General features: G+C 36.7%; 2 protein-coding genes and 1 long non-coding RNA gene across 5 annotated transcripts; 1 reads left to right on the plus strand and 2 right to left on the minus strand.

Moving 5' to 3' along the window:
• Positions 1-1,499: 1,499 nt before the first annotated feature.
• LOC111797164 (transport inhibitor response 1-like protein) lies at positions 1,500-4,826 on the minus strand. Its single transcript, XM_023680096.2, has 3 exons — positions 3,943-4,826; positions 3,141-3,642; positions 1,500-3,061 (listed from the first exon to the last, which is right to left on the minus strand). The coding sequence occupies exons 1-3, from the start codon at positions 4,542-4,544 to the stop codon at positions 2,276-2,278; spliced, it is 1,890 nt and encodes a 629-aa protein (XP_023535864.2). The 5' UTR covers positions 4,545-4,826; the 3' UTR covers positions 1,500-2,275.
• Positions 4,827-6,552: 1,726 nt separating this feature from the next.
• On the plus strand, positions 6,553-14,930 carry LOC111797273 (uncharacterized). Of its 2 annotated transcripts, none has more exons than XR_002815506.2 (7): positions 6,553-6,781; positions 6,882-7,568; positions 9,078-9,185; positions 9,381-9,474; positions 10,469-10,690; positions 10,774-10,865; positions 14,793-14,930. It is a non-coding gene; the product is annotated as an uncharacterized LOC111797273 (long non-coding RNA). The 2 variants fall into 2 exon arrangements; XR_002815507.2 differs by having other exon boundaries at positions 9,387-9,474.
• Positions 12,598-25,211, minus strand: LOC111797272 (protein ALTERED SEED GERMINATION 2). 2 transcript variants are annotated; one of them, XM_023680231.2, is made up of 22 exons: positions 25,008-25,211; positions 23,911-23,979; positions 22,983-23,060; positions 21,917-22,051; positions 21,708-21,815; positions 21,418-21,546; positions 20,450-20,565; positions 20,226-20,343; positions 19,600-19,705; positions 19,081-19,223; positions 18,830-18,997; positions 17,951-18,061; positions 17,518-17,629; positions 16,098-16,441; positions 15,914-16,004; positions 15,303-15,398; positions 15,123-15,193; positions 14,818-14,945; positions 14,256-14,359; positions 13,892-14,177; positions 13,048-13,344; positions 12,598-12,937 (listed from the first exon to the last, which is right to left on the minus strand). In XM_023680231.2, exons 1-19 carry the CDS (start codon positions 25,077-25,079, stop codon positions 14,278-14,280), a joined length of 2,277 nt encoding a protein of 758 aa, XP_023535999.2. In that variant the 5' UTR covers positions 25,080-25,211; the 3' UTR covers positions 12,598-12,937; positions 13,048-13,344; positions 13,892-14,177; positions 14,256-14,277. The 2 variants fall into 2 exon arrangements, with proteins under 2 accessions (XP_023535999.2, XP_086980887.1); XM_087124761.1 differs by having other exon boundaries at positions 13,048-13,385.
• Between the last annotated feature and the right edge of the window lie 8 nt (positions 25,212-25,219).

Genomic DNA, 25,219 nt, shown 5'->3' on the forward strand with positions numbered 1-25,219 from the left:
ACTCACTTTCCTCCCCACTACTTCCCACTTCTCATGTGCCTATTTATCCTTTGTCTTTTACTATTTTTTGTCTTTTTTTTTTTTTTTTTTTTTTTTAATAATTATGTTCAATATATATATAAATCATTTAAATATAAATCAGTAGTTTATCATTCTTCTTCTCTCAATATCCTTTCTTCTTCTGTTTCACCACATGCATACAATGTATTTGGTTATGATGAGAATGGCATTTCTTTGACTACACCCTCATCCAAAACAGCCTTACTCCCTCTGAGCAATACTTATCGCTACAGAAGCCACGTGGCCCAACTGTATAGTGTCACGTGTGAGATTTCACATTAGTAGTAGAGGGGAACGAAACATTCCTTATAAGGGTGTGGAAACTTCTCCCTAACAGATGCATTTTAAAACTATGAAGCTGACGACAATATGGAACAGACTAAAACGGACAATATCCACTAGTGATGAGTTTGGTGTTACGAAGCCCCAAAAAGGGTGGATTGTGAAATCCCACGTCCATTAAAGAGAGGAACGAAACATTTATTAGAAGGGTATGAAAACCTCTCCCTAGTAGACACATAGTAAAACTATGAGGCTAACAGCAATAGGTAACAGGCCAAAACAGACAATATCTACTAGCAGTGGTCTTAGACCGTTACATCACGTTTTGATCTAGTGGGAAGTAAACATTAATGAATATGGTCGCAAGTATAGAAGGAAACATGACACCATGCAATTGAGGCACGTGGTTGGAGGGCAAAAAATGGCTACAGTCCCACTAACAAAGCAAGTTTTGCTTCATAAAAGTTCAAACACCGCCCCCCCCCCCCTCCCCCCATGATTCTCTCTCTAAACACGTACAAATAAGGGGGAGAGAGAGAGATCCAGAGGGGAAGGATGAGATGATGTGAGAAAGAAAACAAAACATATGGTGTTGCCAACTTGCCTCCACAACATAAGGCTAGACAAGAAAGAAAAGAAAGAAAAAGCCTCTCTCTCCCCCCATACTCAACTCATTCAATAGCATACTCATATCCCACTTAAGATGATAAGCTTTGCTTTTACATCCTCTTCCTGCCAGGAAGAGTTCCCTCTCCTCATTATGAGTGAGAGAAGAAAGAAGGGAAGGGGGAGCCCATCATTAATGGATGGTTGCTTTATAACGCAAACTCAGGGAGAGGATGTGACAAGCCATCAAATAATTGATCCTACAATGACCCATTTGAAACCGGCCAATACAAAGTCTACTCAGCAAACAAAACTAGCAAACATATCAACACACCCTTTTTTTTTTTTACCTAATCTAGGATGTTCAGATAGCTCTTATGTAGTGCCTACACATTCTTTCTATCCGCATCGTGTTTGATCCTGTGTGATTTCTGCAATCATCACAGGACATCGACCGATGTGTTCTCGGCTTCCTCGGAGAGGTGCCGGGAGCGTCGAGCGGAAAACAGATGCATTTTTCTATCACAAAGAAAAAGGAAGAAGAGAGGGGAAAAAAAATCTCAGACAGTGCCATTACTAGATGGAAATTCTGTCCATGAATAATTTGTGGCATTTATTACCCCATCCATCTCATTCTGATAAACAACAATCGTAAACTAAATAACCAGGGGCCTATGCTACTGGTACATGTGATTAGAAATAAACAACATTTAGCTAGAGAGGCAGGGTATTTCAGTTCTCACATCTACTAAAAAATTGAATCAAAATAAGTGGACTAATGATTCTAGTAGGACGGAGTACGAGTACCTGTGTCATCCGCCTGCTATTCGACGCCTGGTGGTTGGAGAGATATTCGTAGTCGACAGGTCCTCCAATCCTAGCAAATGTTTTTCTTTCTTGATTCAATTGACAAAATGATCAATACTTGCTATCTAATCTTTTAATGCAGCTCTCTATGACCCATGCCGCTTCCTCCAGCAGCTCTAGTTTACAGTTACCGATATTGAAATGAAGAAATTAAACGTGGAACAATTAGAAACAAACTTGTGAAAACTTGATTAGCCTCCTGATGAACAGTGCAGTGATTGATCCTCAGCAACTACACCACTTTTCAAAGTCTTAGGAAGTTGCATATCTCAAATGAAATCTGGCTACCAAAACCATGATAATCTTCCCCATGTAAAAACAGGGATTCAACTTTTCTTAAGTGGGTAAACATGATTTTTTTAGGTATTGAAGGATACCCCTTTGACAAGAAGTAATAAACTTATCGCGCAAAATTGTGAGCTTGTTCGGTGACAGTTGAATCTTCTAGCAGTCCAATGTTCTATAGGATGTCAACAAACTTTGGAGCATCATCCCTTGCCCCTTCAAGAGATCTATACATGTATAACACCTGAACATGGTTCTCCATACCCTCCACCTCGACACTGCTTTCAGTTTCGTCGTCATTTTCATTCCTCATCACCTCAACGACTAAGTGAGGCATCGCTCTGGCAACCTCTTGGCAGCCTTGGCGAGACAGTTTACAAGCTGACATCCAGAGGAATCTCATATTATAATAATGATGTAAACCAGATCTCAAGGCTCCATCGCCAAATGGGCTATCTCTAATCTCAAGCTTTTGCAATCTAAGACAACCCTCAAGCACATATTTCAATCCCAAATCACTATTTCCAGCAAAAGCAACTGATAGGGTGCGTACCAGTTTTCCATACTTCCCAATGTAGCTGAAAGCACGATCAGTCAATAATCCAGATATAGCAAGCCTAGTAAGCTTCTTACAGTTGATAACGATTGCACCAAATCCTTGATCCATGGGTTCTCCAGTTTGATGGTCTGGCTGGTGTCGTCCCATAATACATAGTCTAAACACCACGAGATCTTGGCAGTTCTGTGACATAGCTACCACAGCTGCATTGGTCATTCTCTGGCAAAAGTAGAGGATATATTGCAATTTCCTGCAACCCTCAGATATCGCCTGGAAGCCCACTTCAGAAATGGGGCCTTCACCATCTTCTCGCACATCAACAGGAAAAACCCGAAGTTCTCGCAATTCCTTGCACGTTGAAGCAACAGCCTGAAGTCCTTCATCGCATATCGAATCAAGAGCCTGCAATAAAAGAAACAATGTAAGCTCAGCATACCAAATTTGCCCCCCAATTAGACTTCTCTACCCAAAGATCACATACCCAGAAAGTCTGGAGCTTGTGGCAGTGGCTTATAACTGGTTTGAGTTGTTCAGGAGTTATATTTGCAAAGCTCAAGTTCAGAGTGGTGAGATTAGCACAAACTGGATAGATACAAGGTAGGTAATCAGGCAAAATGTCCTTGAATCCAGAGAGACAAACCAAGGATTTGCAAGCAGCAAAAGCAGAGGCATAATCAGGCTCTGATTCCCCATGAACCACAGCCTCTGAAGTACTGAACGAACCAGTTCCAAGATGTGTTAGATGAGGAGCCCGAATCATCAAGCGGTATAGCTGAGCAATGGAAACGTAACGATTCACCCCAAGTTTTTTCAAGGATGGGGATCTACTCACCAACCTCTCCAGTGCCTCAAAATTAATAGGGCACTCTATACAATCAAACATCAGAGATTCAAGACAAGTTTCCTTCTCCGGGAAACAAGATATCCAATCCACTTCATCGTCTGTTACGTCAGATTCAATCAGATCAAGTACTCGAAGGTGCCTGAAAAGCAAATCAATCAGTCTAAGCTGAATGGAAAAAGAAGCCATCACTCATAGAAACTTCAACAAAGTTGCCACTAGAACATCCAGCAAAATACATTTAGTTGAATTCAAAGAATCCCCAAATGGATTCCAAAGCATCCAGATTCAAACGTGCTCTCCAAAGGTACAAACGATCACTAATGGCAGACTAACGAAGGTGCATTTGGCAGTAGAAACTGAAGGAATCAGAATCAAAGCTAAGAACATTGAGAAAACGAAGTGAAAGGAAAAACAAAGGAGAAGAAATCAAGAGGCGTACATGCATCTGGAGGCAACAACAGCAATACCACTAGTGCCAAATCCTTCGCAGCAAAACAACACAATCTCCTTAAAGCCAGGAAAAGAGTCAGCGAGCAGGGCGAGATCGTCGTCAGTCACAGACATGCGCTTCAAATAGACAGTCTCGAGCCAAGGATATGATTTGGCCATGGCCGCCACCCATGGGGAGAAGTGAGCCCCCCAATTAGGCGGCATCAGGTTGAAATCTGCAAACCGAGGCTTCCCTTTGATCATAACTGACCGAACTCGATTAAACCGCGACGTGACTCGGCGAGGTGAAACAGCATAGCAATTTCCAATGAAGAGCTCAGATCGAGTGAGTGCCTCAACGCGATACCACGACTTACAGACGAGCGACGCCGCGTTCCGGTCACGCCGAGAAGTAAGGAAGTGAAGCACGTTCTCAAGAACATTATGAAGTATATTCTCAACAGAACCAGAATCAGAACCAGCTACATCACCAGAACACCCTACGCAATTGCGAGCTTTACTTACAGATTCAGCTATGGCATCGCCGGCTAGATCTGAAGGTAAAGATCGATCTTCGTCTTCAGACATTTCTTCAGATTGGTCCACTCTCATGTGCTACAAATCACACTCCCTCAAGAACAAACCACTCGGAATCGAACTTCTGCCAAAAAGAAAGAGAAAAAAAAAAAAGGAATCCAACTTCGAATCAGATCACGGAGGGTTCCAAGGTGAATGGATTTAGGTTTAGAAGAAGATGATGAGAGAGAAAATGAAGATCCAGAAAGAGAAACTCCATAGCAGTGAAATGATATGGAAGTTTGGAGGGATTCTTGTTGCCTCTCTGATTTTCTCTCTCTTTCAAATGGCGCTCTATTATTTAGGGGCTTTCCCCTCAACAATCTTGTCCTTTCCTTTCACATTACTTTATTTAAATAAAAAAATTAAAAATAAAAAATAAAAAAAAGTATTACTAAAATATTAACTGCCCTAAAAACAACTACTCTTCAGTCTCATCAACTTCACTCCCTCCCCTTCTATTCTAAAAATTATAATATAATTGTTTTATTTTTATTTTATAATTTTAGTTTAAAATAAGTTAAATTAATAAAAATATATTTAAACTATAAACTTTCCCTATAAAAATTTAAAAAAATATTATTATAATTAATATTTTTTTAAAATACTTTTTAAAATTTTTAAAAGTTTTATTATTATCCTTTAATTTTTTTTAAAAACTCTATAAACATCTTTTTAACCTTTTAAAAATTTAAAAAATATTCCTAAACTCTTAAAATAACATTAAAAATGTTGGAAATAATTTATGAGGTGTCAATAGACTATTTTTATAGATTATTTATGAATTTTTTAATATTATTTTTGAAAGTTTAAGAATGTTTCTGAACAGCATTTCTTGTTGAGTATTATTAGAAGTCATATATTGTTGAGTATTATTAGGAGTAAGTCATATATTGGCTAATTTAGGAAATGGTAATGTATTTATAAGTGAGAAATACTATATCTATTGCTATGAGGCCTTCTGGAGAAACCCAGAGATATGGGCAAAGTGGACAATATCATACAATTGTGGAGAGTCTGGAGAAGCCATGAGAGTTTATGCTCGAGGCACTGTCAAAGTGGACAATATCATACCATTGTGGAGAGTCTGGGGAAGCCATGAGAGCTTATGCTCGAGGCACTGTCAAAGTGGACAATATCATACCATTGTGGAGAGTCTGGGGAAGCCATGAGAGCTTATGCTCGAGGCACTGTCAAAGTGGACAATATCATACCATTGTGGAGAGTCTGGGGAAGCCATGAGAGCTTATGCTCGAGGCACTGTCAAAGTGGACAATATCATACCATTAGAGCTTATGCTCGAGGCACTGTCAAAGTGGACAATATCATACCATTAGAGCTTATGCTCGAGGCATTGTCAAAGTGGACAATATCATACCATTGTGGAGAGTCTGGGGAAGCCATGAGAGCTTATGCTCGAGGCACTGTCAAAGTGGACAATATCATACCATTAGAGCTTATGCTCGAGGCACTGTCAAAGTGGACAATATCATACCATTAGAGCTTATGCTCGAGGCACTGTCAAAGTGGACAATATCATACCATTAGAGCTTATGCTCGAGGCATTGTCAAAGTGGACAATATCATACCATTGTGGAGAGTCTGGGGAAGCCATGAGAGCTTATGCTCGAGGCATTGTCAAAGTGGACAATATCATACCATTGTGGAGAGTCTGGGGAAGCCATGAGAGCTTATGCTCGAGGTACTGTCAAAGTGAACAATATCATACCATTGTGGAGAGCTTGGGGAAGCTATGAGAGCTTATGCTCAAAGTGGACCAAAGTGGAGAATATCATACCATCGTGAAGAGTCGTGATTCCTAAGAGAAAATTTTAAAAATATTTTTAATATTTATAAATTTATTTAAACTGTTTTAAAAATTTAAAAATTTTTGTAAAAAGTATTTTTGGGATGAAGTGAAAATTAATTTTTATTTTATTAATTTAGTCTTAATTTAATTTAATGCATCCAAAAATGATTGGAGACGTGCCAAAGATGCATTAAGCGAATTATTTTTAGAAATATAAAATTTAAAAGGTTGATCATATTCTCCCACGCTTTCCCGGGTAAAACCATTTCTTTCCGATCATACTCTTTTCAAAGCCAGGCTCCGTACTGTCAAGGTTGGCGCTCTCCGATCACTGCGAGTACTTCGAGGCCCTTACTCCCTCCTCCGTTGGAGCTGCTGCTTCTGCACCGCCTCCTAAATCCAATCCATATGTCTGTTCATCCAGCTCTACTTCCCGCTCCTTCCGCGGCACCGTCCTTCAAGCGTGAGTATACGCCTTCGAATCTGACTCTCGTATAGGATTTAGCGTAATTTGGTGGTCATTTATGTTTCTGAACTGTTTGTTTACTATCAATGGATCCTAGGTTTTCCGATTGATCAGAAAAGATGGATTCTATTTGAAATGATTGAGATATGACGAATGAAGGCGGCCGAGGCGATCAAGACGACTGAGGATCTTGCGAGGAATGTGTAATGTTGTATCATTCCGATTCCTTGATTTTCTGTTTGTTTTTTAACGTACATTTTAGTGTATTGTTTTTCCGTCTATCAATTACGTTACGAGGAGTAGCATTGCGCGGAAATTTTCTATTTCGCGAAGCTGCGTCGCGACATTGTCTTGAAAATTTTCTTTCGTTTGTCAATGTTTCCGGTTATGGTCCGTTGATGTAGTATCATTAGTGAAACAGTATACAGTCCGAGTTAGCAGTGTGTTAGAACCACTACTTTCATATTTTCGAACTCTGTTTCACGATTATTTCTTTTTCCTTTTTGTTTGACCATTGAACACAGGGCACAGTGTTGCTAATGACGCCGTGCGAAGAATTATAGGAGGAGCTGAAGTTCTCACTAACGCTGGTTGCGGGAAATTCTTCCGGTGGACTTGCGAGAATGTATCAGAACAGAAGCTAATGATGGCTTCTAAACGTGACCTGTTTGCATCTGCTGGCCAGTTATGAGAACACAAGATTGTCATCTGCAAAACTTGCATTGTGTGGTGGCGATAAGTCTCTCTTGTATGAAAATGGCGAGCGTCTTGGAGCTTTTACGAGGTACATTTGATTACTTTTCTCATTGGTGTCTGAATTGCTTGATTTGCTGGCTTTTGTGGTTAATCTGTCCATCAGTTCTCCATAATAGACTCGAGTGTGAACTAGCTTTCATAAAACAGAAAATGAATTAGTAAAGAAAAGGCTGAGCTACAATCGGTTTCCAGATGTCCCTAAATATTTTATTATTAGATAGGAGGAAGGTTCTGAAATGCGAACTTACAAGAATAAGGATTTGGAAGTCTTCCTTTCTGTTAATTGGTATCTTTTACATGACAGAAATTCAATCTTGAAATCAAGACGGTGGTTATAGCTTCTAACATTTTCCAAGAAACTGATCGAGTGAATACATCTAAATACATGTTGTTTTGCCAGTTCTTGTTGCTTTGCTATCAAATCTACAATATAGATCAACTTCGACTGTACGAAGTACATACTTTTATGTGCACTACAGTTGTCATTTTGAAGGTGCCTTAAAACTGAACACTCAAAATGTTTTGAAGTCAAACATCCGAAACATATTTATGCGTGTTTGTGGTTTTGCAAGTGTCTTTGAGATGCTCAAGGAGTTGTTGCTACTAAAGTTTAGCATAACATTGCTCCATAGCCTGTAAGACGTCCACCTCTTCCCCCTCTCCTTTCTCGCCTGACTAGGCTACTTTTCAAAATGGAGTGAGATCACCACTTATTGGAACTATTACTTCACTATATAATAAAGCTTAGCTTGAGATTAAGCGTAGGTAGAACTTTTCTAGGAGTCGAGTAATACAGTCTTTTAGATGCTGATTTGTTATTTCCTAATTCATTGATGAACTATATGATAGGTAACTTTTCTAGGAGTCAAATAACAAATCAATGTTGATAGGTAACTTTTCTAGGCAGACTCCCCATGAACAAGTAGAGATCAACCCGCAGAGAAATACCCGACAGGTTACCTCTGTGGACCATGCATTCTGCTCTACGGGTGGATGTATTCTTTAGTAGTGCTCTGGAAAATTTTAAAGGAAGTTTTGCAGAAATTCAGTTCATGATGGGCAGGGATCAATTCCCCCCGTCATAAATAAAGTCAAATTATCAGAATGGCCTAGTGGTTGGTCTTTAGAGAGGATGTTATCTATTGTCAAGTGTCCGAAAGCTACAATGAGAATATCATAGTATTTGGAATCTCAAAATCAGTTCATGATGAACATGGGTTAAAAGTTTCAGCATCATAAATGGAAGTTGCCTCTGTTGTCTACTAGTTGATCATCGGTTAGGATTTTATAACCCGTCAAGAGCATAGCAAGGTACAATTAAAATTTGAGCACAGAAGGGTATTAAATTCAGTTTGTGATGAACTTCGGTTGAGATTTCTACCATCATAATTGGAATTAAATTAATATTGCCCAGCAGTTGATTGTAGGTGAGGGTGCTAAAGAACGTCAAAATTTTTGCATGGGAGGATGTCATGGTTTGTGGAATTTCAAATTAATTTCTCTGTTGATTTTTTTGTGATTTACGTTGTATTAATAGGGGCATGGAGTGGAACAAAATACTAGACGATGAACTGAGCTATAATTTTTCTTTTGGACAAAATAAGCTATCATTGATACCCATAATGTAAAAAAATGCTAATCACAGGTGCGTAATCACATCCTTTTGCATGGCAACTTCATATTTTACATTAGACTCTTGTTCTTTTTGTTTCATAGCAAGGAAAGATGCTAAGTTGAAAAGCTCTGAAGTCTGACAAGTTTAGAAGATTCGTCAATTACAATTGAGTAGAAAACACTAACAAAAAGAAATTGAAAGAGCTTAAATTTTCTTTTCTGTAAGTTTTAGGGTCCCAGGCCAATGAAGCATGGTGCAGAGCGGACGACTATACTGAAGTTGTAGTCGCATGGCATACGGGAGTGGAAGCATACTGAGAGTTAAGTATCCATTAACACTTCTAATAGCGTTAGAATTGTCTGCAGCTTACAAAGACGTATGTTTCATTATTTATTTCTTTATTATTATTATTATTATTATTGTTTTTAAAACAAGGAGCTCATAAAGAAAATTTGATTGATGAATTCGGACTAGAATAAATCAATAAAATTCTAATAATAAGCTTGAGATCGAATGAAATTGCCCACACACTGCGAATTACAAGAGTTTTATAACCACTTTAAGCTTGGGCTTTAAAAGACACTCTTGTATCGCAAGTATGACCCACGTAATGAGTGAGGGTTGTTAGCCCTTGCATGCGTATAGTTGATTAAGTTAAAAAAAATATTAGAAATATCCTCTATTGTTATCTTAAAATATTACATCACAAGAAAAAATAGTGGAAAGGAATTAGAATCTACAATATGTTTAACCAATAAAATTATGTTAAGGTCGGCATGTGATTTTTATTGTTTTTTCTTTGGTTGAGATTTTCAACGTTATTATCATTTTAATGTATAAAATATCAATTTTAGTAGGTTCTAATGTTTGGGAGTTGTTGATAATCATTTGGTTTCTATGTTTTCTACTTGTGAAAAGTAGATTCATTTAATGCTGTTGCAAATTAAATATGTAATTTCTACTAATACTTTTTTTAATCCAATTGTAGATATTGGTTTCATTCAAGAAAATAGAAGCTCCTTTTGTATGTATTCATTTTTTTCCATTGAATATCTAAACATCGTGTTAAGGGTGCATCAGACCATGTAATAGAAGAGGGGAAATGGGTATCATTCACTCTTCTATTATTGGACATTGACACTTGAATCCACAAAAATAGCTAAAAGTAAATAAATAAATAAACAAATCTATGTAGATCAACAAAGTCTGAGTCCAAATGTGTTTATAAACTTCATATCTAAATTCTTAACTCAATTTAATACTTCCTATTTCATTTTCTCCATTTACACTCTTGTTAAGTTTCTTGTTTTCAGGTACGCCTCTGCATGGAAAACAATATTAGATGATTCCCCACTTTCTATTTTCAAGATTCAGTGGCTCACCCTCTTCATGGAGGCGAATGTATCATATGCGCTGCTGTAAGTTGTTAAAACGCAGGTCATGCAGATTGAAAAAGAAACGAATAGATTCATATTACATTGAAGACGTAAAGGTGGATGGATTGGGAAACGACAGCAGCATTGCTCCAATTAGTGGTAGAGATTTAGAAGCCGACACAATTTTGTACGATATGATGATTTCATTTAATCTGATAATTCTCCAACTTTGATCAACGCAGACTTCACAAATTAGCGCATAAAGGAAAATCACTTCTTTAGATGGGATGGAATGGAAACAGCTTCTTGCCATCGTGGAATTCCTCCATGGAAGGTAAATATTCCCAATTCAAGAATTTCATTTCTTCACGAGAATTCCTTTATAAGGTTACATATCATATTATATTAGTTGGTTCATATCATATTCAAATTTTTCAAAAGAAAAAAAAAAAAAAGGTTGCATAATTGAAAAAGGTTAAAACATTATTATTATTATTTTTTTTATAGAATAGAAAGTAAACTAAAAAAAAAAATTAAAACATCAGAGATTAAAACACACGTTTAGCCTAAAAAATAGGTTGAAACTCATTGTTATATTTCTAATCTCATAGTCATTTTTAACTTGAAACTTCCTCTAAGCTGAAAAATCAGTATTTCCTCAAACAAATTAGTTAACTTGCTTTAACTTCTATAAACTTGTAACAAACAATATGACCCATGAGAAAACGAAAAATGTAGTGGAAAAACAAAATCTTAGCAAAATGAAAACTGGAAGCTTCTTTATTGTTGTTTTGCTATTGTTGTTCTCTGGGATTAGTTATGATGTGATTAGGGTGTTGTATATTAAGGGAGGCAAAAAGGTCATTTCCATTCTTGACTTTTAGGAACTTGAATTCTTATCCTTTAGCAATTCCAACCCAACTAGAGAGAAAGAGAGAGAGAGAGAGAGGATGTAGTAAAAGGGTAGAAGTAGAATGGGGGTGGTGAACATAGGGTCTGTCGCCAACTTGCGTTGACAACATAAGATTAGACAAGAAAGCAAAGGCTCAGCTTTGCTTCCCCCACATATTCAATGCCACAGATGCACAGTCAGAACCCACTCACTGTGTGATGATAGCATTGCTTTTACCTCCTTACTACCAAGCTCCTAATAATGAGAGAGAGAGAGAGGTAGAGCCCACTGATAATGGATGGCTGCTTTAAAATGCAAACTCAGGGATGTGACAAATCATCAAATGATTGACCCCACAAATTGACCGACCTATTTAAAAACCTCGAATGCCATCTCAACTTTACTCTCTTCACCAAGCAACCCTCTTCTAACCATTCATCGTGATTGTATATAATCTTTTTTTTTTTTTTTTCTCACACTATGCTAGGAAAAAAATACTATGCTAGGTAGAGGTTTCTACACTCATATAAAAAATGTTTGGTTCTCTCCTTAACCGATGTAGGATCTCACAGTCCACCCCCTTCTGAAGTCTAGCATCCTTGCTGTCACATATTTTCTTCTCCAATCGATGTGGGATCTCCCAATCCACCCCCATTAGGAGTTCAATGTCCTTGCCGGCATACCGTCTCGTGTCCACTCCTTCGTAGCTCAACCTCCTCACTGACATCGTCCGATGTTTGGCTCTAATATCATTTGTAACGGTTCAAACACACCATTAGTAGCTATTGTCTTTTTTGTGTTTTCCCTTTCAAGTTTTCCCTCAAGAATTTTAAAACACATCTGGTAAGGAGAGATTTCCACCATCTTATAAAGAAGAATATTTTGTTCTCCTCCCCAACCGAGGTGAGTTATTACCCTCACACCCTCTCACAAATTCAAGTTTCTTATTCACTATGAGAAAAGGGGGAGAGAAAAGGGGGAGAGAGAGGGGCCTCCAAGCTGTGTACTTGTACAGCATCTTCCATGGTCATGATCATCAATGTCCATATCACTCTCGATTGATATAAAAAAATCACTCACTAGAGACAGTGCCATTAATTAGCATATGAGAATTCTGGCCATGAATTGTATTTCGGCATTTATTGCCGATCTCACATTGCTGATAAATGACAAATAATAGAACACCAGTTCCTCTGATTAGAAAGAAAGAAACATTATCATTTTTAGGGGAAGAGAAGAATCCTACTCGGTTTTTAGCCCTCTCATCAATGGCCTAGACCACCTCCCATGTGAATCACGAAAAACATAAGTTTCTTGTAAGATCGATTACCTACAACGATCCCCTTGCTATTAATGACCTTAGAGAAAGGATAATAATGTTCTTGGATCTCTTAGTTCATCAACCCTCCAACGGACAGCAAGACCCACAGATGTCACCAAAGCTTTTAATGCCACCTCTACAACCCCTGCCTCCTCCCAATCTCTCTCTTGTTTACTGATATCCAATGCCAGATCTGGAGGAACATTATTTAACTCGAGGTAAACACAATATGACAATATGGAACATACCACTAATGCTCATACATGAATGAAGATGGTTCATGTACGATATGAGAGAACATACCAATAGGGAAGATGAACCAAATGAATTCAATAAATTCATGAACCAAATTTTCATGACAATTCTCGACCCATTCATGAAACCTGACTTGAATGCCACTAGGGAGGGACAGGGAGCTCTTCCTTCTTTAGGGGGTAGTAAAGGGCATTTAACTAATGATAATTCTTCCCGCACAACAGTGTGATCTTGCTCAACCAGTGGAAGCAATAGGGAGTCTGAAATTGTATAAGATGTGTACAATTTCTAAAGCATGTATTATTAACACTTCGACATGCTTCCCAAAATCCATACTCCACCCACCTGAGGTTGATTATTCACCTTCTCATTATCATTCCTCATCACTTCAACAGGGCCATATTAAGTAACAATATTAACATTAAATCAATGTAGTAAATGAAGGGAGAGAGAGAACACTAATGGGAGGACAACTTCGCATGGGAAAACACCGGAAATATGTGGATGATATCATTTAGAAAAATTATGCCTATTAAATGTGAATACTAATAACAGTGTTTGTAATAACCATTTTTTTACTATCAAAATAAATCCACACATAATCGTAAAAAATTAAGATTTTTTCAGTAATTTTTTTTTAACAGGAATGTTAGACAAATGGAATATAGGTTAGTTGTTTAGTTATTTTGATTGGTTTACTTTCTTGAAATATTTCCTTAAACTGGCCAGATATATTTAAATTTTTAGAGATGTTTTTTTAATTTTTATATAAAAAAAAAAAAGTGTGATTTTTGTAAATATGTGTATCGTTTTCTTTGATTCTGTTGAAATTATTTACTATAAAATGCATGCTCAAAATGGGAAGAAAGACAAGATAACATGATATACATACTTGAACTTGATTTGCCCGCTTCCTGCTTCATCTTATTCTGTACATAAAAATAAGCAAGGAAATTGTAATGGCAAAAACAGCAAATTGTCAAAGGAAAAAAAAATGCAGCAAAATTTACAATAATTTACAAGGCAATAGAAAGAACAAAAATTGAATAGTACTAGCTTGGCTGGTAAATGTTCTATATTAAGAGAGAGCTTGAACCAGACTTCTCATAGGAGTGTCTGTTAGAACAAAATGTTCGGTGTGCTAACTGCTACTCCACCAACTATCACCATTCCAATTTCTGTCAAAAATTAAAAACATTAAAAAATAATAAAAATTCAAAGATTGTACCAACATTAACTAAAATAGTCACACTTACCTGCGTGCATCCCTACATATCATCAACTCTGAGCACATTCAAATGGATGAAGGCTTCCTTCTGAGAAATCATGCATCCTAAACCGCTCTAAAATTTCGAAAGGCCTGCCCGCAGCCAGCACCACACACAATGAAAATATGAACATTAACATACAATGGTACGTACCAACATAGTTGAACATAGGGAAAGATTTCCACGTATTCGATATATTATGATTAGGGAAACACCTCGTTCGATATCTAATCTTATTTCTGACAAGAGCAATGGGGTTGGGTTGGCCTAAAGATTCTGGAGAATGGGTCCAAATCTCTCCTACAGAGGCTATTTAGGATATTGAAAACTTATATGTACCATGTATAATGAAAGCGGAACTCGTACGGTAAACATTCTCTGATAAGTTAATTACTATCAAGATTCCATATATTACATTCTTTCATCTATCTCCGTGAAAGCTTAGTGTTTTTTAAACTAATTAGTTAATTAATTAAGACCAACAAAACAATGCATATAATAATTAACAAATCCTATATTATGAAGGTCAAGGAATCCACGAGGGGCTTACAGTATGGCTTCTCTATTACGGCAGAGTCTACGCTGATTGTTCTCTATTGCAGCCAACACATCAGCAGCCTGCGGTCCAATCCCTCCACCGGCTACGACTGATCGGACTGGAGCAGTTGGAGTCCATAGCTGTGACAACAAAGGAGGAGGTCATCAATAACTGAGAGATAAGAGAGATGAGGCATTCAACAAGCCACCCGATGGTGTGGTACAAAGTGGGTTTAGTACGTCATGCCAAAACAGCTTCGAAACAAACAAAAAAAAGGTCATTTATGGAATTGTCAACACTCGTACATACATACGTACCTTAATGGTATTATCGATCCCGCTAGTAGCAATGGCACAATCAAATGGATGACTCTGGACGCAATTCACAACTGAAAAAGTGAATGAAGAGAATATTCGTACTTCAGTTTTGGTTTCGGTTTCGGTTTCTGTAATTGAAAACGAATTATTCATCTATAAAATTATTTGGATGGTATTTACCAGCTCCATCTCCAACAAGAATTTTAATCAGTCTACCAGTTTTCTTCTCCCAAATAAACCATCTCCCGTCATCACTTCCACTGGCAACATATTCACCTGCAAATATCATTTTACAGAGTATCAACTTCCAAATTATCACAAGTATTTATCATTTTAACGACCTATGCTTGTTTCTAAAAACCAAATTTGGCAATTATATTTTACAACCCCTCCTCTTTCTTCCTAGCACAAACGAAGACGTCGCCCTTCAACCGACACTGCAATACACCATCATTTACAGCACAATTCAATCTAATCCATTAACGTTCAAAGCGATTCTTTAGGAGATTTGGAGGAAAAAAAGTTCAAGAATTCTATAGGGAAAAGAGAGGTTGCAATTTCCTCGTAGAGAAATCGAGACGATATATAAAACAAGGAAACGACTGTGTTGTGACCTACAATAATCATGGCCGTGTCTGTAAAAAATTGGGTTCCTATGACAATAGTCATGGTATAGGAAATAATGGTACCATCTCACACCCCCATATAGGACCCACTCTAAAGAGATCACATGAACCTAAAATTTAATCAACTTGTAACACAATTAGCCAATCCCATGGTTCAGTTAATACCTCTTTGCCCAAGAAAACTAGCTTGTTTAATATCAGTTCCGATATTGCAATGACCGACATATCTTTGCTTCATATCAATGACAGGTTCAGGCTGCATGTAATGTAACACAAAGCTTAGTCGGAATGAAGACATCATCAACTAAAGGTAAATGTATAGAAGATTCTGTCAAAGTATTACTAGAACCTGATAGAGTATTCCATCATTGTGTGACGATGAAGGAGACCCACAGGAGCCATTCGCGCCAACCCTTTCTATTGCTGGATCAACTCGTCTATGTATTCTAAGATTTACACTTCCATGTAGAACGTTAGAATCGACGTCTTGGGCTTCATCACCTGATAAGGTTTCAAAGTCCAGCTCCACCTCGTCATCATAGTCAGAATCTTCTCTTTCTGATCTCACCCCATCTTGTGAAACATCACTGTTTGCATCTGAGCGGTGAAGAAGGTCACTTAATGATAATACACCACCTAACGGTGCTGATCTTATAGCTCCATCATTGTCTTTATTTGATTTTTCCAATTCAGCTGGTTATAATATAAAATCAAATAAATCAAAAGCCAAAAATGAGAAGGAGATGGCAAGATGCAAAACTGTTGAAACAAGTTGAATATCTTCCCAATTTGCCCAGCAAAAACATATACCCTTATCAGACCAAAAAAAAAAAAAAAAAAAAAAAACATTTTCAATCATAAAGAGATCTCGAGATATCTTTCTAATTTGCGCAGCAAAAAGTAGTATAATGTTAGGATGGACGTCAATCCATCCTTAATTAAAAATAAATATACAAATAGTCAACAAAAACCATGCTAATTTCACTTAATTAAAAATAAATATACAAATAGTCAACAAAAACCATGCTAATTTCAGTTAACAACAACAGTTGATTCCTTCTGTAACGACCCAGATCCACCGTTAGCAGATATTGTCCTCTTTGGGCTTTCCCTTTCGGGCTTCCCCTCAAGGCTTTAAAGCGCGTCTGCTAGGGGAAGGTTTCCACACTCTTATAAAGGGTGATTTGTTCTCCTCCCCAACCAATGTGGGACATTACAATCCACTCCCCTTTGGGGCCTAGCGTCCTCGCTGGCATTCTTTCCTTCCTCCAATCGATGTGGGACCGCCCCTAAATCCACTCCCCTTTGGGGCCAGTGTCCTTACTGGCACACCGCCTCATGTCTACCCCCCTTCAGGGAACAGCGAGAAGGCTAGCACATCGTCTGATGTCTGGCTCTGATACCATTTGTAATGACCCAGATCCACCGCTAGCAGATATTGTCCTCTTTGGGCTTTCCCTTTCGGGCTTCCCCTCAAGGCTTTAAAACGCGTCTGCTAGGGGAAGGTTTCCACACCCTTATAAAGGGTGATTTGTTCTCCTCCCCAACCAACGTGGGACATCACACCTTCTTTCATCTATTCTTCTTTAAAAAATAATAATAAGAAGAAACTAGCAAATGTTGGTGGGTACAGACATTCAACAGCAATATGTTCATTTAAAGCCCACAATCCTCCACTGGAAAGAGTTTTGGTGTGCAAGTTCTCCCAGACCTCCACTCCAAGATAAATATGAACCAAATGAAATTACAAGTTCTAGACTACCATTTACCTGCAGCGAGGTCCCTCTTTACACTTTCCACCTTCTCTGCCACTTCGGGATTAGATGGGGCCAAACACTGAGCAGCAAAGGCAAAATCTAGGGCTTCCTTATGTCTACCTAGCTGCAAGAGAAGAAGGGAAAATGAAAAAAAAGAAGGATTGAATCTTTCACAACTTGTAAACAGAATATATATATATATATATATATATATATATATATATATATATATATATATATATAACTTTATATGAACCAAACGACCACAACAAACAGTCTTAACTTCCACACATAGATAAAGACCAACATGAAAATTCAAAAAAATTTCAGATACCATTGATATACACTCATCATTTTATATTAAACGAGAAAAAAGATTGTACGAGATAGTTCCCAAAGAAAGAAAGCTGCAGCAAGCGGTAGAACAGAATGACATAAAAATTACCTGTGATAGAGCTTCACACATGTAGTAATGTGCTCTGAAAGAAGAATTATCTATTTTCCTAGCACTGTAACAATCTCTTATGGCCATATGAACATCATTTTTCCACTTCCGCTGAAAAAGATTTCAGCTTTTCTCAGTTAGAAACCAAAGAAGATACTAGCATGTAAGAGTTCATAAAAGAAAGTAACGAGGAAAAGGGCCCTCCACCTGAACTTGAATACATATAAAGTATCAAAAGGAAACAGGAAAATAGCACATCACCACAGATGTTCCTGACTACTGAAAAATTAACATCACCAAACAACTATGAAGCAGCAGTTCAAAAGTATATAGTAATTCTATTCTGCCCCACAGAGAGAAAACAGCTAATGGTGCTCTTCAAACTTATGCTGTGATGATAATATAATAAATAATATAAAAAAGAGAAGATTAAGAATCCATAAATCGTGACGTCTTGAACTTTCTTTTGGAAGTTGAATTATATTAAAAGAAAATGAGAAGATGATGGGGCTATTGGACCAAACGAACAACTTATGATCGGGAGATGGTGAATAATCACAAGGGAAAGAAGATTACAAAGATTTCTGGAAAATCTAAAAAAAAAAAAAAAAAAAAGCCATCAACTGAGATTAGAAGATATTTTAAATTTCTTTTCGAAAAAATGACATTGGCTCCTTTAGGAATATATTTGGAAAAAGAAAAGCTTGTTTCATTTACTAGCCTAAATATGTGATTCCTCAAGGAATCTCCATAACATCCAACCCCACAAATATCTGTCTCTTGGTACTAGATATGAAAAAAAAAAAGGACAAAAGATAGGTTGGGATACATAAATTTGAAATGGAACATGAATTTGAAGCAATAAATATAACGCATTACCTTGAGTAATAAAGCAGCACGTGTGCATAATGAATCGTGCTTGAGAATAACTCCAATAATACGACCAAATCCATCCAAAATTTCATTACATGCCTCAATTCCACCGAAGTAGTTGCCACCCTCCAAGCATTTTTCAGCAATTTGTAATAATTTTCTGCATTTATCAAGCTGAAAAATACTTGTTAAATTAAACCTTTGAACCATTCGAGCAATAAGATTGTTCAATTATAACATTTGTTTGAGAGTCGCACCTTCGCATTAACACCACCATTTAAAGGCAAGCCGTTAGAAAGATTCGGAACAGGATGCTGCAATTCCAATCCGTTGAGTATGGGAGTGAAACTCATTAATTTAGAAACATCTCCTGATGTATACTGCATTGTACCTAAACCAGCTGTGGGGAAAAATATATAAATGCAATTCGACAGAACTAAATCGAAACACATTAAATATAAAAATATGGTTTCACAAATACGGTAAATGCCATTATCTAACAAATAAATAAAACAATGATTGTAAACTAAAACAGAAAATTCAAAATATGATCCTTTCCTAAGAAATCATCACATCTTAGTTTCGAAACAGCCATTATACATGTTAATTACATAAAATAACATTTTACTGTAAATTTAAAACAAAATCCATCAATTCTCTTCCATTATCTAACTAATAAATAAAACACTGATTGTAAATTTAAAATAAATCAGAACGATTGATAAAAAAAATAGGAAATGCATAAGAAGCTTAAATTTTAAGACAAATTAAGATACCATGATTTACATTCATCAAGTATACATGTTCTCCACTATAGCTAAGAAGGATCTCTTCTCCATTCGGACTAAAAGTAACATGAGTCAAATGCAAACCCGGTCGAACCTATGAAAACAGAGAGAGTATAAGATCAGAAGTCTGAATTGGTACAACCAGAGAAGGTTAGAATTAGAATTAGCAATCGTATGTTTTAAAACAACATCGTTTCCATTTTAAAAAAACAAACATATACACCAACAACAAAATGAGATTCTTCTAATCGGAATAGTCTATTAGGATAGTATCATGCCGAGAGAATTTTGTTGACAATCATACTGTACTGCTGAGTATGCATGAATAAATAGTGAATTCTCATTTTATTACTAATAACAATGACGTCAGATTAACATGAATGAACGTTTTTTTTCCCCCAAGTAGAGAGAAACATTTGAGACCTGCATCAAAATCATGGGATGTGCAGATTCATATTGACCATAAAAACTGTCTTTATATCATATTTTGCATACGCTAAAATTGACTTTGTAGAGTATATACTATGCGATTGTGTTTCTACAATCAAGCAATAACCATTTTGTAGCCAGATTGATATGCACCATGATTAATAAAAAACAATTTCTGAACACACCCGTTCAGAGAGATGCATTGGGCAAAAGTAGTTAACACAAGGAGGTGGCGACATCCTTTTCTGGCTGGACGACAAGGGTGGCAGCATCCTTCTATCATATAACCGTGCAAATGCATCACTGCAAATAGGAATTAAAAGAAGTTGAAGAGGAACAGTTAGGCTCTTTTACTTTTACTTCCTTTTAAGCAATTCCTCTACGCAAAGGGTTAACAATTGCAGAATACCTTCCACCAACCAGAAGTAAATGAGGCCTAGTGGAACTAATGTCACAGGATTTCAAAGCAAGGGTTTGTCTGGGAGGATCAGCAAGTGACCTCTTTGCTCCACACCGCAAATCAATCTGACAATGAGTTTAATGTGAAAACAATGAACCCAATAACTGATGCCATTTCTATAAATAAAAAAATTAAATAAATAAATAAATAAAATGTTGTGATCAACTATTGCGGTTAAAAAATTTGAATAAGCCTCTTTTAAGGCTTGTTGCTTTTTTTATATAGAATATTGCATCAGATGTGGCGTAGAGGAATTTAAACCTACAAACTCCTAAAAGAAATAGAAATATCTTAATCGTTGAACTAAGCTCATGTTAGCAAGGCTTGTTAACTATCATATAACCAAACACGCTATCTCATTAATTAATGCAACTAATTTTTTTCAAAATGGTCATTTTTTTGAGTACATAAAACATAGTAAATGCTGCTGCCATAATACTGAATTGAGCATCACAGCTAACCCCTCCCGCACCACTACCCAAAAAAGTGAAATTGTTGCATTGTCCATTTAGCTTGAACATTGTCAAAAGGCAAGAAATGTTAGGAAAACAAGCAGACCGACATCTCTTGATCTTGTTCATTGAATGGAAGTGTCAAAAGTGGTGTCAAAGTAATTATATAAGATTCAATTTACCGTAACCCACTAGCTTAACCATTTTGATTGATGGGTGATCTAACATGGTATCAAAGGAGGAGGAATTATATTTGAACTCTTGTAATGTCATTTCCTCAATTAAAATTAAAAACTACTCGTTGGGCCTTAAATAAATTTTTAAGCCCACAAATGAGAAGGAGTGTCAAAAGAAAGGTCAAAGTATTGATATAAGATTAAATTTACCATAACCCATTAACTCAAGTTTCCCGGATGTGATGGGTGTTTTCACAAAACAGAAAATTCAAGAGAAAGCAATACTTACAAGAACATTGTGACATTCTTGGTGAGAAGCTCCCTCGGGAGAACAGGACATCCCCTCTCGAAAGTCATGCTGTCTAAGAGTCCCATCCTCACTAGCACTCCATACTACATTTGGATTCCCTATTTCAACCTTCAACGAATTGAAGACAAATATTGTCAAAACGATAAACATATTATTTAACCTATAATTACTAGAACGTAACCTGGTTGTTCATAATGAATAAATTATTTCATTACGTCTAGTAGAAGAAATTTTCAATATATATTTCCCATTGAGTTCATAATTCTTACAGCTAATTTTTTTACTCTTCTGGTGTGACACTGATATAAAGCAGATGAAGCTATGGGACTATGATCATGTCTTCTCCCTTTCAAGCGAGATAAATTAAACAATCGCACCTGTTAAGAAAAAAAAACCCCCAACTCCATAAAAAGTAGTGAGCAAAATCCAACTGCAAGTACAAACATTCATGAAAAATTTACACTACAGCCTATTACACCTCTGCATCCCCAGCTCCTGAGACCACAAGCTCATCAGAAGTTTCAGGAACAAATTTTGTACAAAATATGTTTGCAGAATGCCCAGTTTCCACAGAGTGCAATAGCTTTTGACCAGAATAGCTCCAAATGTTTATCTACACAAATATATATATATGATTAACAAAAAACTTCAAGAAAACTTAATTTTTCTTCAGCGGATGGAGGTTAGTAAAAAAGAGTAACAGTAAGGCATTTTGCAATACAAATACACATAAATCAATTATCATCTAACAGGTCAGGAAGAAACATGCCAATCCTTCGGTGTCAATTTATCATTACTGCTTTAACTGCATCAAGTCCAACAAAAATCAGATGAGATATCCAGGGCTATCTCTTTCTTTGGTGCTATCTTCATTATCAAGTTCTAAAACTCCATTTTTCCATTTTTTTTTTATTGTCCATATAAAGAAAAATTCTTGAGAGCAAATTTGATAAGTCAAATCTGAAGAGTTTAGAAACTAATAATATCCATAAATTTGATAGAAATAACATTCTCCGTCTAAATATCTAACTGTAAGAAAACATATCCTCTACTCAAATTTTAGGCATCTGAAGACTTATCCTACATGCAGGACAAATTAACTAACTTGGATTTCAGATTTTAGGCATTTCTATTTCAATCTGCATGCACCACCACCTGCAATAATCACACTTGCCGCATGGGTAAGGTTATCAACATAGGATGCCTTTCTCCATAAAAATAGAGTCAGATTTATACAAGCATGCATTTAGTTCAACTTTACTACGGGCATCATTGGCTTAAATTCTTTTACTAAAAATTGTTGTCACAGGAAAGAACATTCAGTAATATGCGCAATAAATAAAACATATTCACATAAAGGGCCACAAATTTATACCCAAAAAGAAAAGTTTGTTAATTCAATCTTCAAGAATAACAACCTACTATTCACTACACACAGTCCAACGACAAAGCTTGTCCACCACCAAAAGAAAAACATGAGTCATCCACAGGCTACTGCAGATCTTAGATAATTAAGTCCTAGAACTGAAGGGAAACTATCTTACCCGCGTATCATCTGATCCAGATATCAAAAGCGAACCACGAGAATTCCAGGCCACTGCATTGACACACCCCTGGTGCCCCTGGAGAGAGTTTGGGAGGTGGGGGGAGCAGAATTTAATTTACAAAAATGGAATGACAGATAGAGAGAGCAAAGAATATGGAAATGAAAGGGATGGGAGGAAAAACAACATTTGCACAGAATTTGGAAAAATAAACACACAAACTAGATCATGGAGTGTAAGTAGTAGTCCGTTTCATGAGTTTGAACAAATGTCTCAGTTCTTGAAGAACTGAAGACTAACTCCATCAGGTAAATTATGAACCCCATTTCAGAGTTCCATTTCTCTACCATGTTAATATGATAGTCAATAACTACTGTTCATCCAGCTTAAGACAACAAATAAGAAATGAACTCCAATTGAAAGCAATGGGCCACTTATCCTCCATCAACATGTTTTTTAATGAGAAAATTTCTTTTCATCAAGTAGAAGTGAAAGAGGACAAAATGGAAAACAAAAACAGCCACCAAAAGGGGTGCCTAAACCCCAAACTACACAAGACAGGGGTCAATATGAAACAACGAAACCCAAAGGTACTCATAAAAAGCTTTAGTAACTAATGTCCAGAGGAAAACATTAAAATCTAACAAGAGACCACACCTCAATCTTTTAACATATTAAGAAGTGTTTTTATCTCTACAATAAACGGGAAAGAAATCCAGCTGTATATCAGATGCTTGTGCAGGCATTTTAAATGACATGAAACAGACCATAAAACACAATGGCAAATGACATGGATAATTATACTATTACCAGGTACACCATGCACGACAGAATGTAGAACATAAAGTTTACAGTAAAGCAAGCATCACAAAGTGAATAGAACAATGTTAAGAAATCACAGGGGATAGAAACTTAAATCCATACAGACCTCCAGTTCCTTTTCCTGGGAGAGTCTTTGGATGAATGATGAGTGCATCGGCAAACTATAGGTGGGATCCTGCGAACATATATGACTTGGAAAAATGAAACAAATTCATAAGAGAGAAAATTAAAAGCTTCACTATGGACGATTTCAGGCAGACCTTTACGTTTCCATATTAAGTAAAGCAAATAACAAATTTCCCCAACCTTCAGAATGCAAGACTAATTTACAACCATTGAAAAATTAAACATAATATGTAAAACGAGCCACCAAGAAAGTAAGGCTAAACATAAACTTTAAAGTAAGGAAAGAGCAAGTGTTCTTTTCTTTTGGAACCTAGACCTCCTTACTCTTATTATATATACGTATAGTCTGGTTTTTATATAGATAGATTCTTCCTTATATATTTTCGATGAATGAATAACTTATTAATCGTCAAAACTATGCTGTCTGTCGTGTTCTACAGAAAAGAGAATGAAAGAGTGAGAACATAACAATATAATTTAATCCGGAAATTTTTTATGAACAGCCAAACTGCAATAACTCATGCCTAAGGATCTAAGTTTTATCAACTCTCTGTTTTGGTTTCTCTGTTTTTTTTTTTTTTTTTTGTAGATGCTTCCAGTGTCAAGAGTCCGAATGGAAACAATAAAGATCACAATCAAAGGCCTTACTATTATTATCATGCTTCGACTCATGACGCATCAAGGAAAATGACCAAAGAAGAATAGGCGCAGTCGAATGAGAGTTTATTTTAGCAATTTCGGAAACTTTCAAATCGACAGAACCAAAATAGCATTGCTTATCGTCCAAAGACAGCCTTCAAACAATCCGAAACCTCTTACGTTCATCTCATATCAATATACTTCTCGCTTCACCTCCAACAAAACAATTCAACTAAATCCAATAAGGAGAACGATATATCTAAAATTCACGCTAACAATCTCCTCCTCGCGAAAGTACGCTCACGCTACAACAACCAAACACGCCGCCAATTCACATCCAATACAATAAAACAATTCAAGTAACTCGACACTTGAAGTTGAACAAATGCGACCTCGATGAGAAGGTATGAAAGGAAAAAATAAATTAATCAGACATACTTGACGAAAGTTGATGTGCCTGCTCTCGAGCAAACCGCAAACGTTACCATCGTGAAAGGCGAAGTCCTCCATGAGATTAGAGATAACTCAGAGAAACCCTAGCGGTGATCAATCTCCGACCAATAATCTGCAGTTGCAGCAGTGAAGGTTCCGATCATTCTACAATTTTCGCGCTCCCCAAGCCGGGAACCGTCTCTGAAGTCTGTCCAAGT

This window comes from Cucurbita pepo, chromosome 6 (genome assembly GCF_057944985.1).
Source record: "Cucurbita pepo subsp. pepo isolate OVF chromosome 6, ASM5794498v1, whole genome shotgun sequence".
Taxonomy (NCBI): Eukaryota; Viridiplantae; Streptophyta; class Magnoliopsida; order Cucurbitales; family Cucurbitaceae; genus Cucurbita; species Cucurbita pepo.

What these genes read in the sequence shown, in the direction of transcription:
- LOC111797164 (XM_023680096.2), bottom strand. Translation starts at nt 4,544, where the DNA reads ATGAGAGTGGACCAATCTGAAGAAATGTCTGAAGACGAAGATCGATCT. An exon ending in GTTGTTGCCTCCAGATGCAT is followed by an intron (nt 3,643 to 3,942) that starts GTACGCCTCTTG and finishes TTTGCTTTTCAG; the next exon opens with GCACCTTCGAGTACTTGATC. An exon ending in ACAAGCTCCAGACTTTCTGG is followed by an intron (nt 3,062 to 3,140) that starts GTATGTGATCTT and finishes CTTTTATTGCAG; the next exon opens with GCTCTTGATTCGATATGCGA.
- LOC111797272 (XM_023680231.2), bottom strand. Translation starts at nt 25,079, where the DNA reads ATGGAGGACTTCGCCTTTCACGATGGTAACGTTTGCGGTTTGCTCGAG. An exon ending in CCCAGGAAAAGGAACTGGAG is followed by an intron (nt 23,061 to 23,910) that starts GTCTGTATGGAT and finishes AACTCTCTCCAG; the next exon opens with GGGCACCAGGGGTGTGTCAA. An exon ending in CAGGAGCTGGGGATGCAGAG is followed by an intron (nt 21,816 to 21,916) that starts GTGTAATAGGCT and finishes TTTTCTTAACAG; the next exon opens with GTGCGATTGTTTAATTTATC.